Here is a 22,370-nt window from a genome sequence, read left to right as displayed (position 1 = left end):
GATGCCGTGAAGAAACCTCTGCAACCACCATACGAAGGCCCCTATGAAGTTCTTGAACGTATTTCCGACGTGGTTTTCAAGATCAAGATCCAAGGCGAAGCCGTGACAGTCTCAACGGAGCGGCTTAAGCCAGCCTTCATCGAGCGATGTCCAGTCCAAGAACTTCAACAACAGTCTCAAGGTGGTTCAGGCAGACCTTCAACTTCGACAGCACCCCTACGCACCTACTCCCGGAAGAAGAAGGTCCGTTTCAGTGACCAGGCAGATTGAACTGGACTATGGCCAAGTCACTTGGGGGGGAGTACCTGTGGCGGTCGCTATGCCTTTCCCTGACCACCTGGAGCCAACCTTGTCCACCGGTAGTTCCACGGCATCACAGACTTTAATTCAGTGACGTATTCAGCAACTGTTTGGCAATTGTTATTGTTGACTATCACTTAGAGACTTGAGCGTTCAGCAATTAGCCGCAAAACTCTAATTACACTTCGTTTCCGTTTATACGTTTATTTTATTAAAAGTATTGTTGCATTTCTGCCTCCTTTTATTTGTGGACATTAATACCCACACAAGGTAGAGAAATAACCTTGAAAGGAGCTAGCTTTGACTTAGACGTAATTAGGCGGGATGAGACAGTATTATCTACGACTCTTAAATATACGCAGGAAGTGTAAGCCTTTGTGCTGGCATCAGCAAAGCCATGCAATTGGAACAAAACAATAGGTTTGCTATGAACAACACAACGGGGAATCTTTATATTAACTAAATGTGAGAGATTGTGGACAAAATCATTCCATAGGAACAAAGCCACATTTTCTACAGTAATAGTTTTCTTACTAGGGGAGGGGATTAAAGATTTGTGCTACCGTAGAAAGCAAAATTCTTTTGGTGGGATTAGCTGGAATTTTAGTTTTAGGGACTGAAATTATAAAGAAATCTTCTAGAAGTGCCCACTGAAGACCCAATATTTTATTTGCACAATTTTCTTGAGTGATGTCTTGGGGCTGAGCTGGGTTACACACAATTGGTGAAACAGGTACGGGTGCATTGGTTGAACATTTATGTAGGTTAGACCCTGCCGAGGTCAACAAGTCATTGAGTTGGGAATATAATAAATTCAAATCTTTAAGAGAGTCACATCCAGTCAATATATCATCCATATATGTTTGATAGATCAGTGCCTCTGAGGCAAGAGGGAACAAATCAGAATGTCTGTCCGCTAAATCCTTTAATACTCGAGTGGCCAGAAAGGGAGCACAATTTGTACCGTAAGTAACGGTGTAAAGTTCAATAGATTTTAATGGCTCCTGTGGGTCTGTTCTCCACAAAATAATCAACAGAAAACGTTGAGCTTCACCTTTATCTGTCGAAATACGAGTATTTTCTCAATGTCTGCTGTTAGTACGTAACGATAAGTCCGAAATCTGAGTAGTATGTCATAAAGATTAGGTGGCACCTGGTAGCCTTTCAGTAAAATGTCATTAAGAGAATAACCATTGAACAACTTCCGTTAAAAACAACTCCGGTTTTAGTGGTGGCCTTCGGGTTTTACTACAGCATGGTGGGGGGTCCTCTAGAGGCATCTCACCCTCTGTGGGGTACAGCATTCAAGGGGGAGATAAGATCCGTGTCCTAAATCAACAATCTCATCAATAAAGTTGATGTAATCCGTTCTAAGTTTTGGGTTCTTTTGAAGCCTTGCTTCAATGTTCAAAAATCTTTTGTGGGTTATATTAAATGAGTCGCCCAATTTCAGATAACCTTTATCAAGCTTCAAAGGAAGATTAACTTGATACGTCTGACTAGGGAGTATCTGAGTGGTATTGATGAAAATACTCTCAGCCAAATCATCTTCCGGGGTGCGAATTACAGTAGAGGGAAGTCAGGGATTTTCAGAAAGCCTTTTAACAGGGTTAAAAATTTTTCTAGGGTCAGGGACTTTAGGAAAGGGCTTTCTGTAGGGTTTTAAGTCAGCCACCAGGTTGAGGACTTAATAGGATTTTTTTTTTACTCTGGGACTTTTTCATCGGTCAGCGACTTAGAAGATTTTTCGTCAGTCAGGGAAATTTTCATCAGCAGGGCATTTCTGTTAGCACATTTCAGCGTCGACAGACATTTATTTTCTTTCAGCTTTTTCAGGAAAAGTGAAGTGTAAATCAATAAAGTTGTTGTAATCCGTTCTAAGTTTTGGGTTCTTTTGAAGCCTTGCTTCAATGTTCAAAAATCTTTTGTGGGCTATATTAAATGAGTCGCCCAATTTCAGATAACCTTTATCAAGCTTCAAAGGAAGATTAACTTGATACGTCTGACTAGGGAGTATCTGAGTGGTATTGATGAAAATACTCTCAGCCAAATCATTTTCCGGGGTGCGAATTACAGTAGAGGGAATTTCTTCAGTTTGCCAAAATTTTGAAACCAATTTATTTAGGTCATTTTCTTGAACACAAGAAATCAGTGACACCTGAGAAAACTGCACTTGTGTATTTACATTAAGTATGTTCTTAGCAACAGCACGAGGAATTTTTCCGGTGACTATCCACCCAAGATGTGTGTTTTGAAGGTAGGGGAGATTTTCACTTAATTGGGTTAGTCCATCACATAAAAGGTCACAGTATACGTCAGCTCCTAAGAGCATGTCAATCCGGAAAGAGATGAAAAACTCCGGGTTTGCAAGGGGTTGGTCATTAAGAATATTGAACTGCGAAGGGTCCAAATCTATTTGAGGAAGATCTCCTGTAATATTTTGAAGAATAGCAGCAGTTACCTTGAACCTTTTGTTAACATGAATCCTTGAATGTATGGTGAGATTTACCATTTGGTTTGATTGAGATTTGTTAAGGAAGACTCCAGAAATTTGAAGAGAATGAGAATAGGGTGTATGTCCAAGATTACCAACAGCACTTGGTGCTATAAATGAATTTTGAGAGCCACTATCGAGCTCTCAAGGTTATGAGTTTTCTATGAGAATTATGCACATCTATCAAAGGTGTTCCCAACAACACAAAAGCCTTTCGAACGGAAACAGAAGATAATGAGAGGGAGGAATGATTGGAACCCCTTGAACCTTGGTTTGCAGGAGTATTGTTCCTATTAGTCTGGTTATTTGAAACAGTAGCACTTCTTGATTGGGTAAAGAGAGGATCGAACATTTGACTCCTGACGATTCAAATGTAACAGGGTATGATGTCTTTTGTGGCAAATGGTGCATCCTCTACAAGTGCAGGAGTTTGCTTGATGTCGAGAACCAAGACAAATATAGCAAAGTTGCTGTAGCTTTATAAAATTCTGTTTATCTTTATGAGTAGAGTTTTTAATTTTTTCACACACATAAATGTTATGAGAATCTTTACAAAACAAACAATTAAAGGTAGATACTTTACCTTTATCAATACTGGAAAAGAAACTGGATTTTCATATGGCTTTTTCCGATGAGTGGTACCACTGGATGTCAAGCTACTTTCATTTAAATTTTTAAATTTTCAAGTTAAATTTTCATTTACGGTTCGACGTTTTTCAAGAAGTTTAAAAAATTCTTCAATAGATGGTAATTCATCTGTGTCTTTACTTTGTTCGTATGCCCTCTTTGTGCTAGGATCTAACTTTTTCTCTAATAAATAAATTACGTACCAAAAAAAAAAAATTTTTAGGGAGATGAACTCTGGTAAATAATCAGTCACCTTTGTTTTAGATATAGAAGAGTCAAACAGTGATAAAAAATGAGCGTTTATTACAGAAGTTTTATTTTCATATCTAGTGTCAAGCAACTTCAGTGCAATCTGAAAGTTGTCATTTAGAATGTCTAAATTTTCTATTAATTTCAATGGTTCACCTTCAAGAAATGATTTCAAATAAGTGAAACGTTGTACATCTAAAAGAGAGCTATTATTAATCACAGTGGCTTCAAATATTTGTCTGGCCTTATAATCAAGTAAGTTACCCGTAAAATGTTTTATTTGTACTTCAGGCAATTTTACAAACACAAGGGGCGCCACAGTCTGTGAAAACGCTGGAGATAGTGATCTAGAACTATTTGAAGTCAATTTGTCAATACAACTTTGTATGTGTGCTAAAGCTTTAAAATAATTTTCTTCAATAAGGACAAAATCTTCAGTATCAGGTTCATCACTAGGATTTTGGTTAAGTAACACTTAAATTTTTTCTTGCACTTCACAGTACTTATCAAATGCCTTTCGGAGCATCTCACTTTTAATGCGAAACTGAGTAGCATCAGTATTATCGTTTGCATTGACTTCAAGCCAATTTATTACACTAGTTAGGTTGGCTTTAGCCCTCCCACGTTTAAACTTAAGGGCTACAAGCGCCATTTTTAAATATTTGAAATTCTGTCACTCCAGCCTAGCATGTCACTATCAACAACATTAAGTTATCCTCAGTCAATCGGAAGTACAGCTAAAACAAACCAAAATTAGCTGTAACAAAAAAAAAAGACTGAGAAGAGCCTAACTAAATATTCACTTTTAGGTTCTTGAGCACAAGTTTTTGTTGTGGCTTTAAACTTATCAAGGGACACACATAAAAGTCATTCACGTTAGCGCGAGAGTCAGATTCAGATAATAAAATGGGAGAATCTTACCAGAGTCCATTCCATATCAAAATTTATTCAAGGCTGACTTCAATTGAACTTCGTTTTAAGTAGCAACTTCTTACTTCTTGGGTTTCGAAATAAAACAGCAGTCACAATTAGCAATCAAAAAATACTACTCCATCAGCAGACTGCCCATATTTGTTGTTTTACGTCTTGGATCCTCACACTGAGTAAACTGTATTTCAAGGGCGTTCTGTACATACTGTACTTTGAATTGAGTTGAGTTTTTCAAACTCCACTGATTCTGCAACAGAAACTGTATAGACCTGGTCGATACACACACGATTTAGAGAACTAGATTTATCAATCACACTGGAAACTACCAAATGGGAAATACACACTACGCATTACATACGTATTTTTTGAGCAAGCCCCCACTAAACCACACTGGTTATTGCAAGAAAGCCGACTGCCCACACAAAGCACAAAGGCGAAAGATTCTTAACTCTTTCAGCCAACACTGCAACCAATCAGGAGCGTAAAAGCGCAACACAGAGAAGCGTAATCTAACGTTAGTGTTGGTTAGAAAAAGATAGCAATGTCTGAGAGCGGGCAACAAGGCCTTGAAATTATTTGTTTTACCATAATATAACGAATATGTTTCCTTGTTTGAATGAAATTCGAACACGTTATATCTAAACATGAATGGTGAATATAAGTGGTGTTTGATGTCGTCCTGCGCCAGCACTTCCATCAAAACAACAAGCAAAGAATTTTTCCAAATCCCTACAAACAGAAGCACAAGACTGTTGTGAATAGCGGCAACTGAACGTGATTCTCAACAAATTGCCAGAAAGTCTTTATACATCTGTAAACATCACTTTGACGTAAGTAAATTTTAGGTATACAGAGTTATTCACGTTATTCGACTCTGAAGATTGTGACTAAATTATTCTCTTTCAAAAAAGTTGTGATTCTGGGATGGATATAGACCTATTGGAGGTATCATTTAAAAATATTTTCAAGATGTACCGGGTGTCCCAAATGCAGAAAAAGTATCAAAATTGTTTTTCTTAAATCGAATATAGTTGGATTTTTACCTTTTGAGAATGACGTCATCTTTTTACATCTTTGTTTCTCGCATATCAAACATATGAAATGAACAATTTTAACAAAAAAGGCACGTTGTTGATTTTGTCATCTTGTCAAATTAAAAACGTTGACATTTACTGTCACTTTGATATAAACAAATATCAAAGTATTAAAAATGCCGCGCTACAACGAGCAAGCCCAAATGCTAATTCTAAATGTGCTGCTTTTTTTCGAGTACGAAAAGAAACAGTTTCAAGATGGCATCCCAATTGATTATTCCAATGTATATTGTCGCAGATTCCAACATTTACATACCGGTTGTACTATACACCGAATAATCGCATATGTCAGCAAGTCTAGTAGGAATCTGGGTCAATCGACGAGTATTTATTCAGCAAGGCTGGCCATCTAAAATCACTGGTCTCCGGGTTGGTCGGCGAGCAACATTCCCTAACTTGAAGTGGTGGGTCGGCTCGCTACCTTCTTAGGATCCCAGGCTGATAAGAGAAGGGTTCTCTCGCAACTTGAAGTGACCGTTAGAACCCTTAACCCTGTCAGTTGTTCACTTGGTCTTTTGGTCACACCGTACAAGAACACCTTTGCGTGCCCCTTTACGGTGTAGCCGAGGGGCTAAAACCCCACTCGTCTGTCCCGAACTCACATGCGCTTTACGACACTTACGGCCGTGTTGGCCCTTCTATTCTGGGGGTAAGAATAACCCCTCTTAAGTGTTTGGTATATTTTTATAATAAACGAGGCTTGCCAGTGACCTAAGTTGTTTCTCTACCATCCCTCACTACGCACCCCTAAACGTGACATGGTGGAGGCGCTCCGTTCAATCCCCGTCTATTAATCTCCATATTGGTAGACACACCCTCGCAACCCAAGCCACTGAAGGCGAAGGGAAAAAAAAGGAATGAATAGAGGGAAATACAACCTGAGGTCAATAAAGCCAGACAGCCCGTTTGAACCGAGACATAGAAGCTCGAGTGTGGGGGATACACGAAGACAAGAGCCAGAGGGCTTACCTGAGTACATCACCCTCACTGTAGTAAGACAGAAAGAAAAAGCAATACTTGAAAAGAAAGAAGACGGACAGGGGGACAACGAGGATACAGAAAGCGAACTCGACGTAACAATAAGAGAGAAAAACTCACCCCCGCTAGCACAAGCACAATCAGAGAGATTAGAAAGCAGAAAGAAAGGGATAATAGGCACCCACGCCATGGCAGACGTTACTATTTCCACTGTGGAAACGGGAGAAAAAACACCCGCTCTACCACAGTTTATCAGCCCTCCAACCTTCAACCCCTGTACAGATTCAGCTCCAGTATTCATAGCCACCTACGATCGAACAGCGGTAGCTAATAACTGGAATGATGCCCTAAAAATACTGTACTTCCACTCCTTCTTGCAGGGGGTGGCAAACATATGGTACAGGGGTTATAAAGAAACCAACCCCAACAGCAACTGGCAGCATATTTGCCAGGCCTTCAGAAACGAGTTTAGTGATGGCAACAGCAGTTACCGGCTACTCTCAAAAGTGCGGGAAAGGAAACAAGGACCCTTGGAATCAACCAAGAATTATTTTTATGACTTAAGGGTTCTATACGAAGAGTACAGACAAGTGGTAGACCTTGACGAGTTCCAAGAAATTTTCCAAAATGGCCTAAGGGATCAATCCAGTGCAAGGTACTACTGGCTCACACATTTTCCCAACCCGGCCCCTCGAAATTTAGATGAAATAAAGATGCTATGCATTACTATAGACAACGCCCCGCCACCAGCATTTAGACCCCAGCGCCAAGTCGAGTACAACTCGGTCCCCAGGCAGCAGCCACGCTACGAAGTAAACCGCCCATATCGAGAAAGAACCCCATCACAAGATTTAAAGAATACTGTATGTTTTAAAATTAACTCTTTAATTGATTGCGCAATTATGGCTCATAATTTGCTTAATGCGACCATGCTTCGTCTGCAGAGACTGAGAGCAAATCAAGGAGTCTTCCATACAGAAACTGTGCTACAACATAGTGTCCACTCAATTGGGAGAGAAAGCTGTGTTGTTGCCTTAGCTTCTGGGAATTTGATCCTTGGAGATGACTCAATTGACTTTCAAGCACCGTTTAGCACTCAGGCTGCTGTCAAGATAGCAGAGGAAATAGTCACCAGACAGAGAGCCAATCAAAACCTCACAGTGGCCAGCGTCAACGCTGCTCAAGCAGGTCAATTGACTGCATTATGGATGGCATCCGAGCAAACCACGTTGCTTGACCAGGAAGTAGCAATGCAGAAGGTGATGACCATTTTACGCCGCCATCCGCCCTCTAGGAATCGAATTCAGGCATACTTTAACTACATGATTGTTAATTTACGCCAAGAACAAAACGCGGCTTACTCCATGACAGAAGGTGAATGCAGGCAAAGATTGCATGTGGAAAATGATCGCTTCTTTGATATTCCACTTGCTCCAGAAGTCCATCCCCAGAAATTTCGTGCATTAGAAATGGGCGCCAATTGTGCTTCTATAGATCTCCTTGTAGATGACAATACTAAGGAGATTTTCAGGAGTATGAGAGAGATCAATGATGTCCCAGTTATTATTGCACAGGACCTAGAGATTAACATTGTGCCTGAGAATGAAGTTTCCAATGTGTGGGCTAGACTTGATGAAGACAATGTGACTCAATTTTATCATATCCTCGGAGAGATTGAGGTTGAAGACATTTTTGTTAGGATGACTGCTTACTTAATTGTAAGCTTACTTAACCTCACCAAGAGTGGGAATGTGACTGAAAGATACCTAGACAGACGAATTGACCAGCTTGCGACGGAATTCCAGGCTGCAAATCTTAACCTTCACATCAATTCTGAGATCATAACCGCTTATGCTAAGATGTTTCCGACTACAAATCTCACAGCCGATTACGTGTACAAGGTGTTGTCAACTTACTATACTATCTTTAAGGGAGTTGACGCCGGTCCAGTTACTTGGATGATTGAACAGTCCGCAGCGTCTAATGTGTCGGCAGCTCTAGCTGTTGCTGAAATGATCAGGAAAAACCAGTGCGCGATGTACCAAAGACTTAAAATCTTGTTGGGAAGGGACCAATTTGCTCAATGGGCCGGTGTGGTGGGTCATTTGATGTATGATCGATTCGCATCAATTGTTGCTCCCCCGATCACCGTGCAAAAATACGCAGATTTGGCCTATATTGGGATCTTTGTAGAGTTTGGCATGGCTAGACCTGGACTGACTGCCGGAGGATACAAGGGGACACCAGATAAACAGGCAAAGTGGAGCAAGGCCAATCTGGACAGAATGGCACTGTGTATCCGTGACCAAAGTATTATGGAGGTAGAAGATGTTATGAGTATAAAGAATGCTCTCTCGAGCTCCGCAGTAGGGTATCGTGTGGTAGAGGCAAACGGTGAAATCTTTCTGATGCCCAGGCAAGTCCGAGAAGGTCAACAAGACAACGAAGAAGCAGGTCCGGCTGTTGCTCCCCTCGCTCCAAATCAAGAGGGCGTGATCAACAGACAAGATGCAGATAACGATATGAGAATTCATATCCAAAGACTAGTTGATGCTGCTGCAGGAGAAACTGAGGAAGAGAGGGCCAGATGGCCGAGACTCCTTAAGCGGTCCCCTCCCGGAACAGTGAGGATGTCAATGTTTGAAGCAGCATCACTGGTCAAGAGGTACCAACTCGACAGTCAATGGTTAGAGGACATCAACGTTGTTGCTGACCAAATGTCTCAAATTGCCAGACAAGAAGTACTGCCTGTGATGCAGGAGAATGCTATTACATCTGTTCAACGACGAAGAGAAGTTCCATTGGCATTCAGAGAGACATTGGGTAGACTCGGTTTTCATGTGCCTCCAGAATGGGCGGCTCCACCAGATCCAATCCCACCTCGACCAGCCAACCAAGATGACTTACGCTACAATGCGTACATTCGGACATTTTGGCCTAATCCTGATGCAGCTCCTCGACAACAGGAATTTCAGGTTGATGAGGAGGTGGAAAATCCCGTGTTTCATGAGGAACCCAGGCCTGTAGCGATGCCAGCTGGTGTTCAACCAAATGATTGGCAAGAGTTCCGGCACAATGCCACTCGCCATCTAAACTGACATGTCGCAGATTCCAACATTTACATACCGGTTGTACTATACACCGAATAATCGCATATGTCAGCAAGTCTAGTAGGAATCTGGGTCAATCGACGAATATTTATTCAGCAAGGCTGGCCATCTAAAATCACTGGTCTCCGGGTTGGTCGGCGAGCAACATTCCCTAACTTGAAGTGGTGGGTCGGCTCGCTACCTTCTTAGGATCCCAGGCTGATAAGAGAAGGGTTCTCTCGCAACTTGAAGTGACCGTTAGAACCCTTAACCCTGTCAGTTGTTCACTTGGTCTTTTGGTCACACCGTACAAGAACACCTTTGCGTGCCCCTTTACGGTGTAGCCGAGGGGCTAAAACCCCACTCGTCTGTCCCGAACTCACATGCGCTTTACGACACTTACGGCCGTGTTGGCCCTTCTATTCTGGGGGTAAGAATAACCCCTCTTAAGTGTTTGGTATATTTTTATAATAAACGAGGCTTGCCAGTGACCTAAGTTGTTTCTCTACCATCCCTCACTACGCACCCCTAAACGTGACAATATGATAAGAGCATCACAGGCTTTAAAAGTGAGTACTGCTACCCTATGTCGAATGAAAAAGGCTGGAATTCAGGCTGACGACTCCTATTTCATCAGCATTTCTAAGAAAATGTCGGTCAGTAAAAACAAAATAACCGCTTTTATGAAAAACAAAATAAAAGATCAAATTTATTCAATGTATGCTAAAAAAGAATATGTAACAATGGCAAATTTGCGAAAACATTTAATTGACCAAATTGGAGAGCATTTTAACGCTTCCATTTCTGCTTTGCGAAGATGGTGTAAAAGCATCGGTTTTAAATGGAAAAGGACAAGTAACCGCCAATATTTGATGGAACTTCCAAATGAAGCGAATGAAATTTTTGAGGGAGTATACAAAAAATCAAGAAGCGTCGAATGGATTAACACCTGTTTTTTTGGATGAAACGTGGATTTATAGCAAAGGTTCCTTTCGAAGTAGTTGGCAAGATGACACGATATTTACAAGTTCTACTAAACGTACTCAAGGTAATTTATTGTAGTAAGAGTCCACATGAATACAATGACGATGACTTCTGCTACTATTTCAGGTGATCGTTATATAGTACTTCACGCAGGAAATGAAAATGGCTTCATTAATAATGCGAGTTTGGTTTTTAAAAGCGGTTCGAAAAAAGGCGACTATTATGACAACATGAATCGAAAAAACTTTGAAAATTGGTTTAAAAATCAACTTATCCCAAATTTATCGGAAAAATCACTTATAATAATGGACAATGCGAGTGACCATTCTGGACTTTTAGAAGAAATTCCCCAGAAATCTTGGACAAAACAAAAATTAATTACCTGGTTAAGGAAACAAAATTACGATTTTGAAGAAAAACCGATGAAAGATGAAATTTGGACTTTAGTTTGTTCAAAATTGATTCCACAAAAAAAATATAACCTGGATGAATATGTAAAATCTTTTGGCCACAAAATTTTAAGATTACCACCATATCATTGCCAATACAATCCTAAAGAGATGGTCTGGTCCGAGTGCAAGAGAAAATATGATGAACATATGATAAGTTTACAAGGGACAGCAGTAGAAGTATTGACAACTTGGGAAAGGGTTTTAAGAGAAATGCCAGCAGAACATTGGAAAAACTACATTCAACATGTCAACAAGCTCATAAACCATTCTTGGAACACCATAAAATACTGTGATGTTTCAGACATTGAACCACTCATTATTACTGAAGCCAATAATGATTCAGATTCTGAATTAAGCTCGGAATTAAGTGACTCCGAGATTGAAGATAATCTCATTTAGCTACCCACTCATGTATATCTTCTTAATTCTTTATTTTTGGGGTTATTTTGGTTTTACTGACCAACATTTTCTTAGAAATGTTGGTGAAATAAAAGTCGTCAGCTTGAATTACAGCCTTTTTCATTCGACATAGGGTAGCAGTACTCACTTTTAAAGCCTGTGATGCTCTATCGTATACATTGGAGTACTCAATCGGGATGCCATCTTGATATTGTTTCTTTTTGTTCTCGAAAAAAAACACATTTAGAATTAGTACTTGTTTGTAAATTGTATGGTTTAGCTTGTAATTTAACTACGATAGCACGTTAAATTTTGCCGTTGTGTATTAAATATATGTATGCATATAGTAAATTTCTTTGTATGTATTTCTTTTTAATCTTTTTTGTTAAGGTATTATTGGTATGTCAAATTACTATTTTCGCTTTATTGTGCAAAGTACAATAACACAGTACAAAATCAATGAACATTAATAATATATTATGTTATTAGGAGTAGAAGAGATCTTTAAGTGAGTGCAAGCACACCTATTCACTGAATGAATGATGATTAAACTGAAACTCTCATGATTGACATGATTTTCAAGGCACTTGATCATCAATCACTTCCGAACGCACTAATTTTTTTAGTTTCCTTGAGAGTGGTTTTGCTGGATTGTTGGTACAGGACGGACTAAAGCCCTGTGTAGGGTCGGGTGGTAATCTTTTTCGGTATGTCTAATTAAAACAAAGCATTGCGATGGTCTTAACGTGATGTTGACGCAATGTGATTTCTGCCCAGTGCTCTGAATGTCAAAGTGAAGAAATTCACTTTGGGAGTAACTATTGACTCTCTTAAGGGCAAGGTAATGAGAGTTGAGTCTCCCGTGATTTCTTAAGTGAATACCGAGCGAAAGCGAGGCCGCTAGAGTTCTTCTAGCGATCACTGCGTACACGAGATTCTTTTACTTGAGCTTTGTTTTTATAGTTCAGCTGCCTCCGGATGTATTCCAGGCGAGAGTCGGGCAACGTTGGTGACGACCATCGGAACCAGCGGCTAAACGCTGTGACGCCCCGAGAGGAAGTGGTAGAACGCACGACGGCCCAGAACACCGGGTCCGAAAAATCCCCTGTCCTCAAATCCTCTCGGGTAGTTACTGAGACAGGGGTAGGCATTACTAAGGGACCGCCCAACACCGCCTCAGGTCCCAAGCCGGCTATGGCAAGCCGCGCTCTGTCTCAGAGAAGCTGCCCCAAAGGGAGACGAGGTGTATTAACGGCCGACGGCTCGGATCAGTCCGGGTCGTCGGCCTTTTTGGCGGGTAGTAGCCGATCAGAGACACCGCCTCCAGCCAGCAGAGGAGGCGAATCTGACATGGATGGTGCCAATTCACAACGCGGTAACGCGGGCACAGGGGGCCGTGTTTTAACCGGACCTCCCAACCATCTACATGTGTGTGAGGATTGTCATAAGACATTCCCCGATGCTGCAAAATTATTGCGGCATAAGAGAGCTCGCGAATGCGGAGACAGAATGAAGTGCGCTTGGTGTGACGCACGCTTTGGGGCGTTTAAGGCCACGAGGGCACATGAGAGGAGGGTACATCCGAAGGAGTACCAAGAACAGGGCAAAACCCTCGGTGCGGACGACGAGCCGGCCTTCAGGTGATGGCTCGCGCCGAGGCTCGCGGGGCTTATCCCCCCACGAGAATTAATAAGGCTCTGGCTGAGCTAACGGGCTGGACCATCGACCAGGTCCGCTACGGGCGTAAGAAGAGGCAGTACCAGGTTTACCTGGAGGAGGAACGGAGGCTCGAAAGAGGAACCGTTTCCGACGTTACTGTCTCGGACACTCCCGCAGATATACCAACTCCTGCCGACGATTTAACCCGTGCCTCGCTCTCGCAACAACAACATCGTCTCTCTGGAGAGGACTCCCCGAGTTCTCCTCCTATTGTACCGCCCGTTCGCGTCAACAAATGGCCTCGAGATGAGTCACCGTCTCTGCCGTCTGCTTCGGTGGGCGGTAAGAGACCCAGAGTTGACGGAGGTGTCCCTCAGGAAAGGGATGCTATTAATAACACAAACACCGCTGATACCCAGACGTCAGCCGAAGTTTCGAAGAAGAGGGGTCTGGATCAAGATGGCTCTTGTCATGGTCCAACAAAGCGTCGTGCCGCGCGACGCTCGCCCTCCTTGGAAATAGTTGAAGTGGGATCCCTGACGCCTGTGAGCGAGCCCTCCTCAGTGTTAACCGCCTCCGCCGTCGGCCATGGAAGCGAGCGAACGGAGACTGCTGCTTTGTTACCCGACGGGTTCGAGCAGTGTCTTCGGGAACTCGTGGAAGTGGTCGGCGGCGTTTCCATGCCCCTCAGGCAGATTGCTACTTTGGCGATCAGCGGGACGGTAGCCGAACTCCAAGCTGCCATCAGCAGCTGGCTCCGTCCCCTTGTCAAGCCCAAAGACCATGGGCCGAGGACGGCCAAACCGCAACGCTCCTACGGTCAGCGGACGTGATGACCGCGCGTCCAATTACAAGAAGGCTCAGGACCTATTCCGACGTGACCCAGCGGGGCTAGTAGACACTCTCCTTCAGGGAGTGTCGCTTGATAGCGACCCAGAGACACCCTCGGTCGAGGGCGTCGAGAGTCTGTTCGGGGGGATTTTTGAAACCCCGTCGGTGGCCGACGACAGGGAAGTCGGCGTCGGAGGTGCACAAGAAGCACCCATAAGGCCTATTACGGTCGAACATGTCAGGGCCGCTAAGCGCGGTTGGCAAAACTCAGCCCCGGGTCTCGACGGGATCCGGGTAGCTGATGTTAAGGCGCTCAATAACATCGAGCTTGCCATACTATTCAACGCCCTATTGGGCAGGCGTGTCATCCTTCCGGAGTGGAAGCAACTCCGGACGACACTTGTTCACAAAAGTGGGGACCATAAGGACCCCGCTAATTGGAGACCCATTACCATCGGGTCTGCGGTGCAGCGTCTACTGCATCGCGTGCTCCTCGCAGCGTTAAAATCTCAACACGCGCATAATGAACACCAGCGTGGCTTTGCCCGGGTCGACGGGACACTAGCTAACGTTGTCCTCTTGGACACGTATATTAGATATCGTAAGGCCGAATTTCTACCCTTCAATGTGGTATCATTAGACATTCGAAAGGCCTTCGATACCGTTAGCCACCACTCGATCCGGCGCGCGTTAGCCCGTGCTGGTGTCAATTCGCACATGGGCAGCTACATCCTAGATGGGCTGGATGGCGCAACAACGACTATTAAGGTCGGCCGCCAGTTCACGCGCCCAATTAACCTACTGCGGGGAGTTAAACAGGGAGACCCTTTGTCTCCCTTTATTTTTAACTTAGTTGTGGATGAGTTACTGGGGAAGCTGGACTCCGGTTGGCACGGGGGCACGCTACCGCGTGGCAGGGCGTCCTGCATGGCCTTCGCCGACGATCTTGTCTTGTTGGCAGACAAGGCCCGGCACATAAGATCTATGCTGGGCGAAACTGAGAAGTTCTTCGGGCTCTGTGGGATGTCGGTGAACCCCGCAAAGTGCGTCGCTATGGCGACACATGCACCGCGCGAGGGAAACTGGCCCCACTTGGTCCAACGGAGCGTCTTCAGTATAGACGGGGCAAGGATCCCTCAGGTCAGCACTCTGGATACCTTCAAGTACTTGGGGCAATACTTTGGGCCGACCGGGCTTTTAAAGCCTTCGGTTCCTCATCTTCAGGAATGGTTGGAAAGAGTCATCAGGGCTCCTCTGAAACCGGATCAGAAACTGATAGTCGTAAAGACTTACCTGATCCCGAGGCTGTTGTTCGGACTTCAGAACACCGAAGTTACGGGCAGCGCCCTTAAGGACGCTGATCGCCTCATTAAGAAGACAGTCAAAAGAATTCTCCATCTCTCCACCCATACGCCGGATCATATGATCCACGCGTCGGTGAGGGATGGCAGATTAGGTGTGCCGGAGCTGCGGAGGGTAATACCTCAACAGCTCTTGGCTCGGCTCACTAAGATCCTCAATAACACGGAGGATCCAGTCGTCTCGGGGACTGTGGGTTCAGAGGTGTTTAAACGCAATATTGAGCGTATTTCAAATTTAGCTGGTGCTTGTCCCGCATCCCAAGTATGGAGGGAGGCGCTCGCCTCTGGGGCTTATTCTCGGGGTCTGGAGAAGGCTGCGGAAGACTCCTCTAGTAGGAGTTGGGTTATGGCTAAACCTCACGGTTGGTCAGGCCGAGACTACGTTAGGGCGATTCAACTCCGGACCAATAACCTTCCATCCAAAGGGCTCCCATATTCACGTCCGTCGAGGTGCCGGGGGACGGGATGCCTCGAAACCGAGAGCATCCCACACATCCTTCAGAAGTGCTCCGTTGTGCACCGTGAGCGTATACACCGGCACAACGAGATAGCTAGTAAAATCATTAGGCACGCGCGAGCCAAAGGATGGGAGGTCGAAGACGAGCCTCATGTCAGGCATGACGATGGGACTCTCTTCAAACCGGACATTGCGGTGCACCTGCCGGGTAACCGGACGGTGGTCTGCGATGTTCATGTCCCGTGGGACGGGGGAGCTTCGCTCGACGAGGCTCGGAGGCGCAAGAAGGAGGTCTACTCGGGGGCCGTCTTTAGAGAGGCAGCCGCGTCGCGATGGCCCGGCCGTGAACTGCTCATAGAGCCACTAACGGTCGGTGCCAGGGGTATATGGCCTCGAACTAACGAGCCCGTCACGTCTCTGCTAGAGATCTCAGCCCCATTGAAAGCGAGCTGTGTACACAGTGCGCTTAAGTGGGCGTCCACACTCCATCGGACATTTATGAGCAGAGTGTGGCGGAATGAAGCACGTCCTCCTGGGTCTGCAGGAGCGCGCACTCAGGGTCGCGAGCAACATGCGACGGGGGGCGCCGGATCGCAGTCCTCACACACACCGCCGACCGATTCTTAAATTTAACTGACTACTCGGTCAGTCCATGTCAGCTCTTCGCTGATTCTACCATAGCCAAATGCCTCGTCATCTAATTAGTGACGCGCATGAATGGATTAACGAGATTCCCACTGTCCCTACCCACCTCCTTCGGTTCTGACTTTCGTAGTGTACGGACGTGTATTAGTAGTGGGTTTAATTAAATTGGAGATACGGACTAAATTGGCTAGTAATTGGATTATGAGTTTGGAATAACGGAGTGTCTGTACAAAACGCCTGGCGTCTCCACAAAACTGATGGTGGAAAATTAGATCATCTTGCGTTCAGAAGATCTGTAGCAATTCTTGAGTCATTTAGAAAACGATCAACAGCAAAACATTCCAGACTTTCTAGTGAATCCCACTCTTTTTCTAAGTTTGATGGAAAGGATCATTTAATAATAAATAAGGAAAAACAAACTCCATGCGCACATTGCCACAAAAAATGTAATTTCGATTGTGAAAAATGCAATGTAGCTTTGCACCCTAAAGACTGTTTCAAGTGTTTTCATACGAAACTGTAATGTATATTTTGTTTAATACTAAAACTTTTTGATAACCATTATTTTTATGGTTACCATTATTATCTATTAGGTATTGTCACAAGTAGATTCTCGTTAATTAATTTAATACTAACTACTACCAAATAGGTTAATTACTTAGTCAGCAAATAATCGGCCACTGACCGAAACAAGTCGTTGACCACTCAAATTGAAGAGTAAGCAATTGAACCTTTTAGAACGGAAGCTAGCTAAGGTGTTGCAATCGCCAGTCAGCAATAAGTCATCAATTGTTCGGACAATGATCCAAGTGCTTAGACAAGCAATTAGGAAATTGAACTGACTAAGGGATCGCAATACCTTACAATAAATAGCCGAGAAATTTGGAAAGAAGGGAGTTGGAAATTATCCGCGAAACTAGACGGTTCGGTCGCGAAAGTTAAGGGAACTCTACCCTGACACTTCCCCAAAATGGTTTGTGAATTAATTATCATGTAAGTACAAACTCTATAATTTGAATTAAACCAACTTATGTCTGACAATGCTTTTTATAAATTCAGTTTTCATTTAATCTTTCTTTATTAGTTTCTCTATGAATAAACGTTGTTGTTTTTGTTATCCAATCTTTGAGTTTAACTTGACTACGGCCCCAGCCTACACGTCCCCGCGTTACGACTAAAAATTAGATCGTGACAGTATACTTTAGCATTTTGCAGAACTGTCACTTATTATGTTTCCCAAATAATGCACACATTATGGCATCCTTTTTTGCCAGCGTCCTTTAAAAAGAACACCTGTTTTTTTAAAAACGGTTAATTTAATTTAATTTTTGTCTATTTGGTATTTATTTGTAACACCAATAAAAGTATTTTTCATGAATTATAGTGTTTTTTTACGATAAAAACATACTTGGCGAAATAGAGTATGTGGCTTTTAAAAGGACAGTGGCCTTATCTGGGCTAGACAAGTCTATTAAACAGACTTTGGTGTCATCTCCTTCAGATGAATGGTTGTTCGATTCTGATTTGGAGAAACGTATGGAGGCTGAAAAACAGCTGAATCTTTCGGTCATGAAAATCAAGGCAAGTCCTGCTAAAAAGACGACTACTACCATGCAGCAGAATTTAAAAAACTTCCGCAGTCCGTCCCGACCAGTCAGGGGAAGACGTCAGGGCGGACGTCAAGTGAGAATGAATCATCAGACCCGAACTCCCACTTCTCTACGTCAGACGTCGGATTATCGTCAGCCAGGATCCAGACCCAGAAAGGTGGCCTTTCCAACAAGAACGGATCGGATGGAACAACGAAGGCGTTAAACTCTAGGGTTAGTAGCTCTAAGACAGCTGGAATTTTAAAATTTCAATTTTCTTCTTGGAAAGCATTGACTTCAGATAGATTTATTTTATGTGCTATTCAGGGTTTTAAAATACCTTTTCTATCTAGGCCAGTTCAAAAAAGAGCGCCTATTGAACCTAGTTGGTCAGTAGTTGAGGTTATCGACTTTCTTAACGCCATTGGAAAAGTTTTGGAAATGGGTGCTTTGCGAAAAGTTCAGCCTTGCGACGGGCAATATTTTTCTTCAATTTTCTTGGTACAAAAACCTGATAAATCGTTTAGATTGATTCTAAATTTAAAAAATTTGAACAAGTTTGTTCACACATCTCATTTTAAATTAGAAGATCATAAGACAGTCATAGGTTTGCTTAAAAAAGACGATTTTATGGCTACTGTGGGTCTGAAGGATGCTTACACTTTTATTCCAATACATAAGCAGCATAGGAAATACTTACGCTTTTGTTTCCAAGGACAAATTTATGAGTTCAATTCTCTCCCATTTGGTTTAAATTGTGCTCCTTTTCTGTTCACCAAATTAATGAAACCAGTCATAAGTTGTTTAAGGAACCAGGGTTTCCGCTTAGTGATTTATTTGGATGACCTTCTTATTTTGGGGGCCTCAGATCAGGAATTTACCAAAAATGTTGTTGAATCGATAGCATTGTTAGAGTCGTTAGGTTTTGCGATTAACTATGATAAGAGTGTTACTACACCAACACAAATAATTAAATATTTAGGTTTTTTATACAATTCAGCAGAAATGATTATAATTATACCAATGGACCAAAAAGAAAAGATATTTTTAGAAGATATTTAGAATTTTTTCTGACTCTTTTTTAACAGGTTGGGGTTTATTTTGTAATGGAGAAAGATCACACGGTTTCTGGAGTGCTTCAGAAAGACTTTCTCATGTCAATTATTTGGAGCTTTTAGCTGCGTTTTTTGGTTTGAAATGCTTTGCCAGTAATTTAACGCATAAAGAATATTTTATGTCGTATTGATAATACTACAGCAATTGGGTACATTAACAGAATGGGCAGTATTCAACATCCGAAACTTCATGCACTTGCTAAAGAAATTTGGCAATGGGGCGAATTGCGAAAAATTTATATATTTGCGTCGTATATAGGAATGCACACATTGACGCGAATTGATTCGCCGCGATAACGAAGCGAATATTTCGCGACACAGGCGGTAGAGAAATTCGTCTCTCCTATCACATTTGCGCGAATATTTCGCGACACGTAGGAAGTCAAAATTTGTGAGTACACTTGCGCAAAAATTTCATAAGACATATTTTTTTATTGATTATATAGAAAGATGGATTCTTCAAGCTCTGAAGAAGAAGTATTATTGGCTGCTTTAGAAGATGAGGAAGGTGAAAAGTAAGGCATTCTAACAATTTTTTATTAAATATAATTATGTGGGAACCTTAAATTCAGTAGCGCCTTAACATTTACAGGACAGGAAAATGTTTAACGTCAATTGAGTAATAAAAGTAACATTTTGTGCTAAAGTCGGTGTTTTTTTTTTAGAAAAAAGCTATGGACACATGATATAAATTTGGAAAGAAAAGAAAAAGGCGAATTTCATACACTCATGCCACAACTGCCGCAGTTATATACAGTGAGTTATTTAGGATTAACTGTACATTATTTGAAACCAAAAACAGAATTGAAAACAGTACTTGTAGGAGTTTTTCCATTAAGTAATAGCCATACAGCGTCTTATATAAAAGATAATATGATAAGTGTATGTGACCAGTGGGCGATTGATTTAGAGAAGGTTGTTTGTGTTGTAACGGACAATGGTGCCAATATGGTAAGAGCTGTAGATGACACATTTGGACCTAACAAGCACATTCCTTGTTTTGCTCATACATTAAATCTAGTTGCAATCAAATCCATCGAGTTATCAGATGTGGCCATAAAAAATTTAATATTAAAAGTTAAAAGTATTGTTACTTTTACAAAGCAGACTGTGAGTGCATCTGATGAGATTAGGCGTCTCCAACTGAATGAAGGCAAAACAGAAGGCAGCATTTTGAAGTTAATTCAAGAAGTTCCTACGCGGTGGAACTCCACATATCATATGTTGGAGCGTTTTATTTTATTATCCGATATTGTTAGTGTAATGCTGTTGAAGTTTCCAAAATCACCTCCTATGTTAACTGCAACTGAACTAGAAATGGCAAAAGAAATTAAAAAAATTTTGCAACCCATTGAATTTATTACAGTTGAGCTTTGTGGAAGTGATTATGTTACATGCAGTAGTGTAATACCATTAGAAAAATGCATGTCACATGCTATTGAAAGCTGTACTACTTTAAATTCCGATGCAGTATTAGACTTGAAGTCAAACATTTTGAAACAAATTGACAAAAGGTTTAAAAGTGTGGAATTGGTGAATATTCTGGCTGTGTCTACACTATTAGATCCACGTTACAAAAAACTTCACTTCAAAAACCCTCTTGCTCTTAGTTCAGCAATTCAGTTTATCTCTAATATTCTTAAAAAAAGCTGCATAATGACTGATTCTGAAAAGCAACAATCAGTGTCAGAGCCAGTTGAGCAAACACATAATGATGATGACTTGTGGTCTTACCACGAATTTTTAATGACCAAAGAGTCAACCAAGACTCAGATGGATACGTCATCAAATGAGTTGCATGTTGAATTAAGGCACTACCTTCAACAACCTCTGATTAACAGAAAAGATGATCCCATTAAATATTGGGTTGAGATGGAAAATATTTTTCCTATGTTGTCAAAATTAGCTCTGAAATATTTGATTGTTACTGCAACATCCGTTCCTTCCGAAAGATTATTTTCAAAGGCGGGGAATATAATGACGGAAAAAAGAAATCGACTATCCTCTAAAAGACTTGCTGCCTTACTTTTTCTGGGGTCTTTGAATAAGGATGATTGGCCAGAAACAATAACAATAAGTGATTTTGAATAGGCGTTTTAGTTACTTTTTTTATTACTTGACTGTTCTATGTGATATTTTATGATGTTGTACCTGACAAAACTCTAGTGTAGGTTAAGTTTTTGATGTAACTTAAGTTATGTTGATGATAAGAAACAAACCAGTTCCTTTAGTTCCTATTACTAACATATAAAATGCACTGTTTGAACATGTTTTTATGTTTTAAATAATTGCTGAATTACACTTGCACCACAGGCGTTAGGGAGAGTATAATGACCATTGGCCCGAACTTCAGGTCATTATGTTCTCTCTAATGTCCTTGGTACATAAAAAGCTACCAGCACATAGCACGTAAGTAGAATTAAAATGCAACTTTTGGAAACAATGCAAACTTGCAAACTTATTTTTGTTGAATACGTAGGTATGTAGTATTTTTTGTAATATTGTTTAAATAAAATTTATTTTTGTATGATGTAATAATTGATTTATTGGCTTTCGTTGAACATACAGTGCAGTGTGTAGTGCACTAATTTGTTTGGTCCTACCTCCCACATTAATGATAACTGAATTGAATTCGATTCGATGCATCAAAAAAAAAGTGCGTGATAAGTAATCGAATCAAATTATCACCATTAGATCTGAATCGATTCAGCTAAATCGAATTCTTCATACAACTTGCCCATCACTAACTGCGACTAGATAAAAAGCGTTTTTATAAATATTTCAGAATGGACATTGCTTGTTTTGATGAAATATTAAGTCTAATTAAAGATGACATCGAAAAACGATATACCAATTTACGAGAACACTACCAATTTACGAGAAGACTTAAATCGTATAAAATCGGATATTTCTTCACAAACTCTATTATCATTTCAGTTGAAGCCATCTTTGATTCGCAACGAAAACGCGGCTTGTCGCGAATGAAATAAAATTCGCTGGAGTTTCGTTGTCGCCAGGCGAAATTTTTGCGCCAGTTTGTTGCTCCTCGTTATACGCCAAAGACTTTGGGTCGACGAATATTTCGCGAAGCGAAAATTTCGCCGTCGCACCGAATTA

General features: G+C 41.8%; 1 protein-coding gene across 1 annotated transcript; it reads left to right on the top strand.

The window, feature by feature from the left end:
- Positions 1–5,795: 5,795 nt before the first annotated feature.
- LOC145731882 (uncharacterized) lies at positions 5,796–12,151 on the top strand. Its single transcript, XM_081983878.1, is given in 4 exon segments — positions 5,796–5,910; positions 10,296–10,644; positions 10,646–10,809; positions 10,872–12,151. Coding segments are annotated over 4 exon segments (1,338 nt in total). The 5' UTR covers positions 5,796–5,810; the 3' UTR covers positions 11,597–12,151.
- The last annotated feature ends 10,219 nt before the right edge of the window (positions 12,152–22,370 follow it).

Source organism: Ips typographus, linkage group LG7, assembly GCF_016097725.1.
Source record: "Ips typographus isolate SLU linkage group LG7, UJ_Ityp_2.0, whole genome shotgun sequence".
Lineage (NCBI taxonomy): Eukaryota > Metazoa > Arthropoda > Insecta > Coleoptera > Curculionidae > Ips > Ips typographus.
This window is presented reverse-complemented; position numbering and strand designations above follow the sequence as displayed.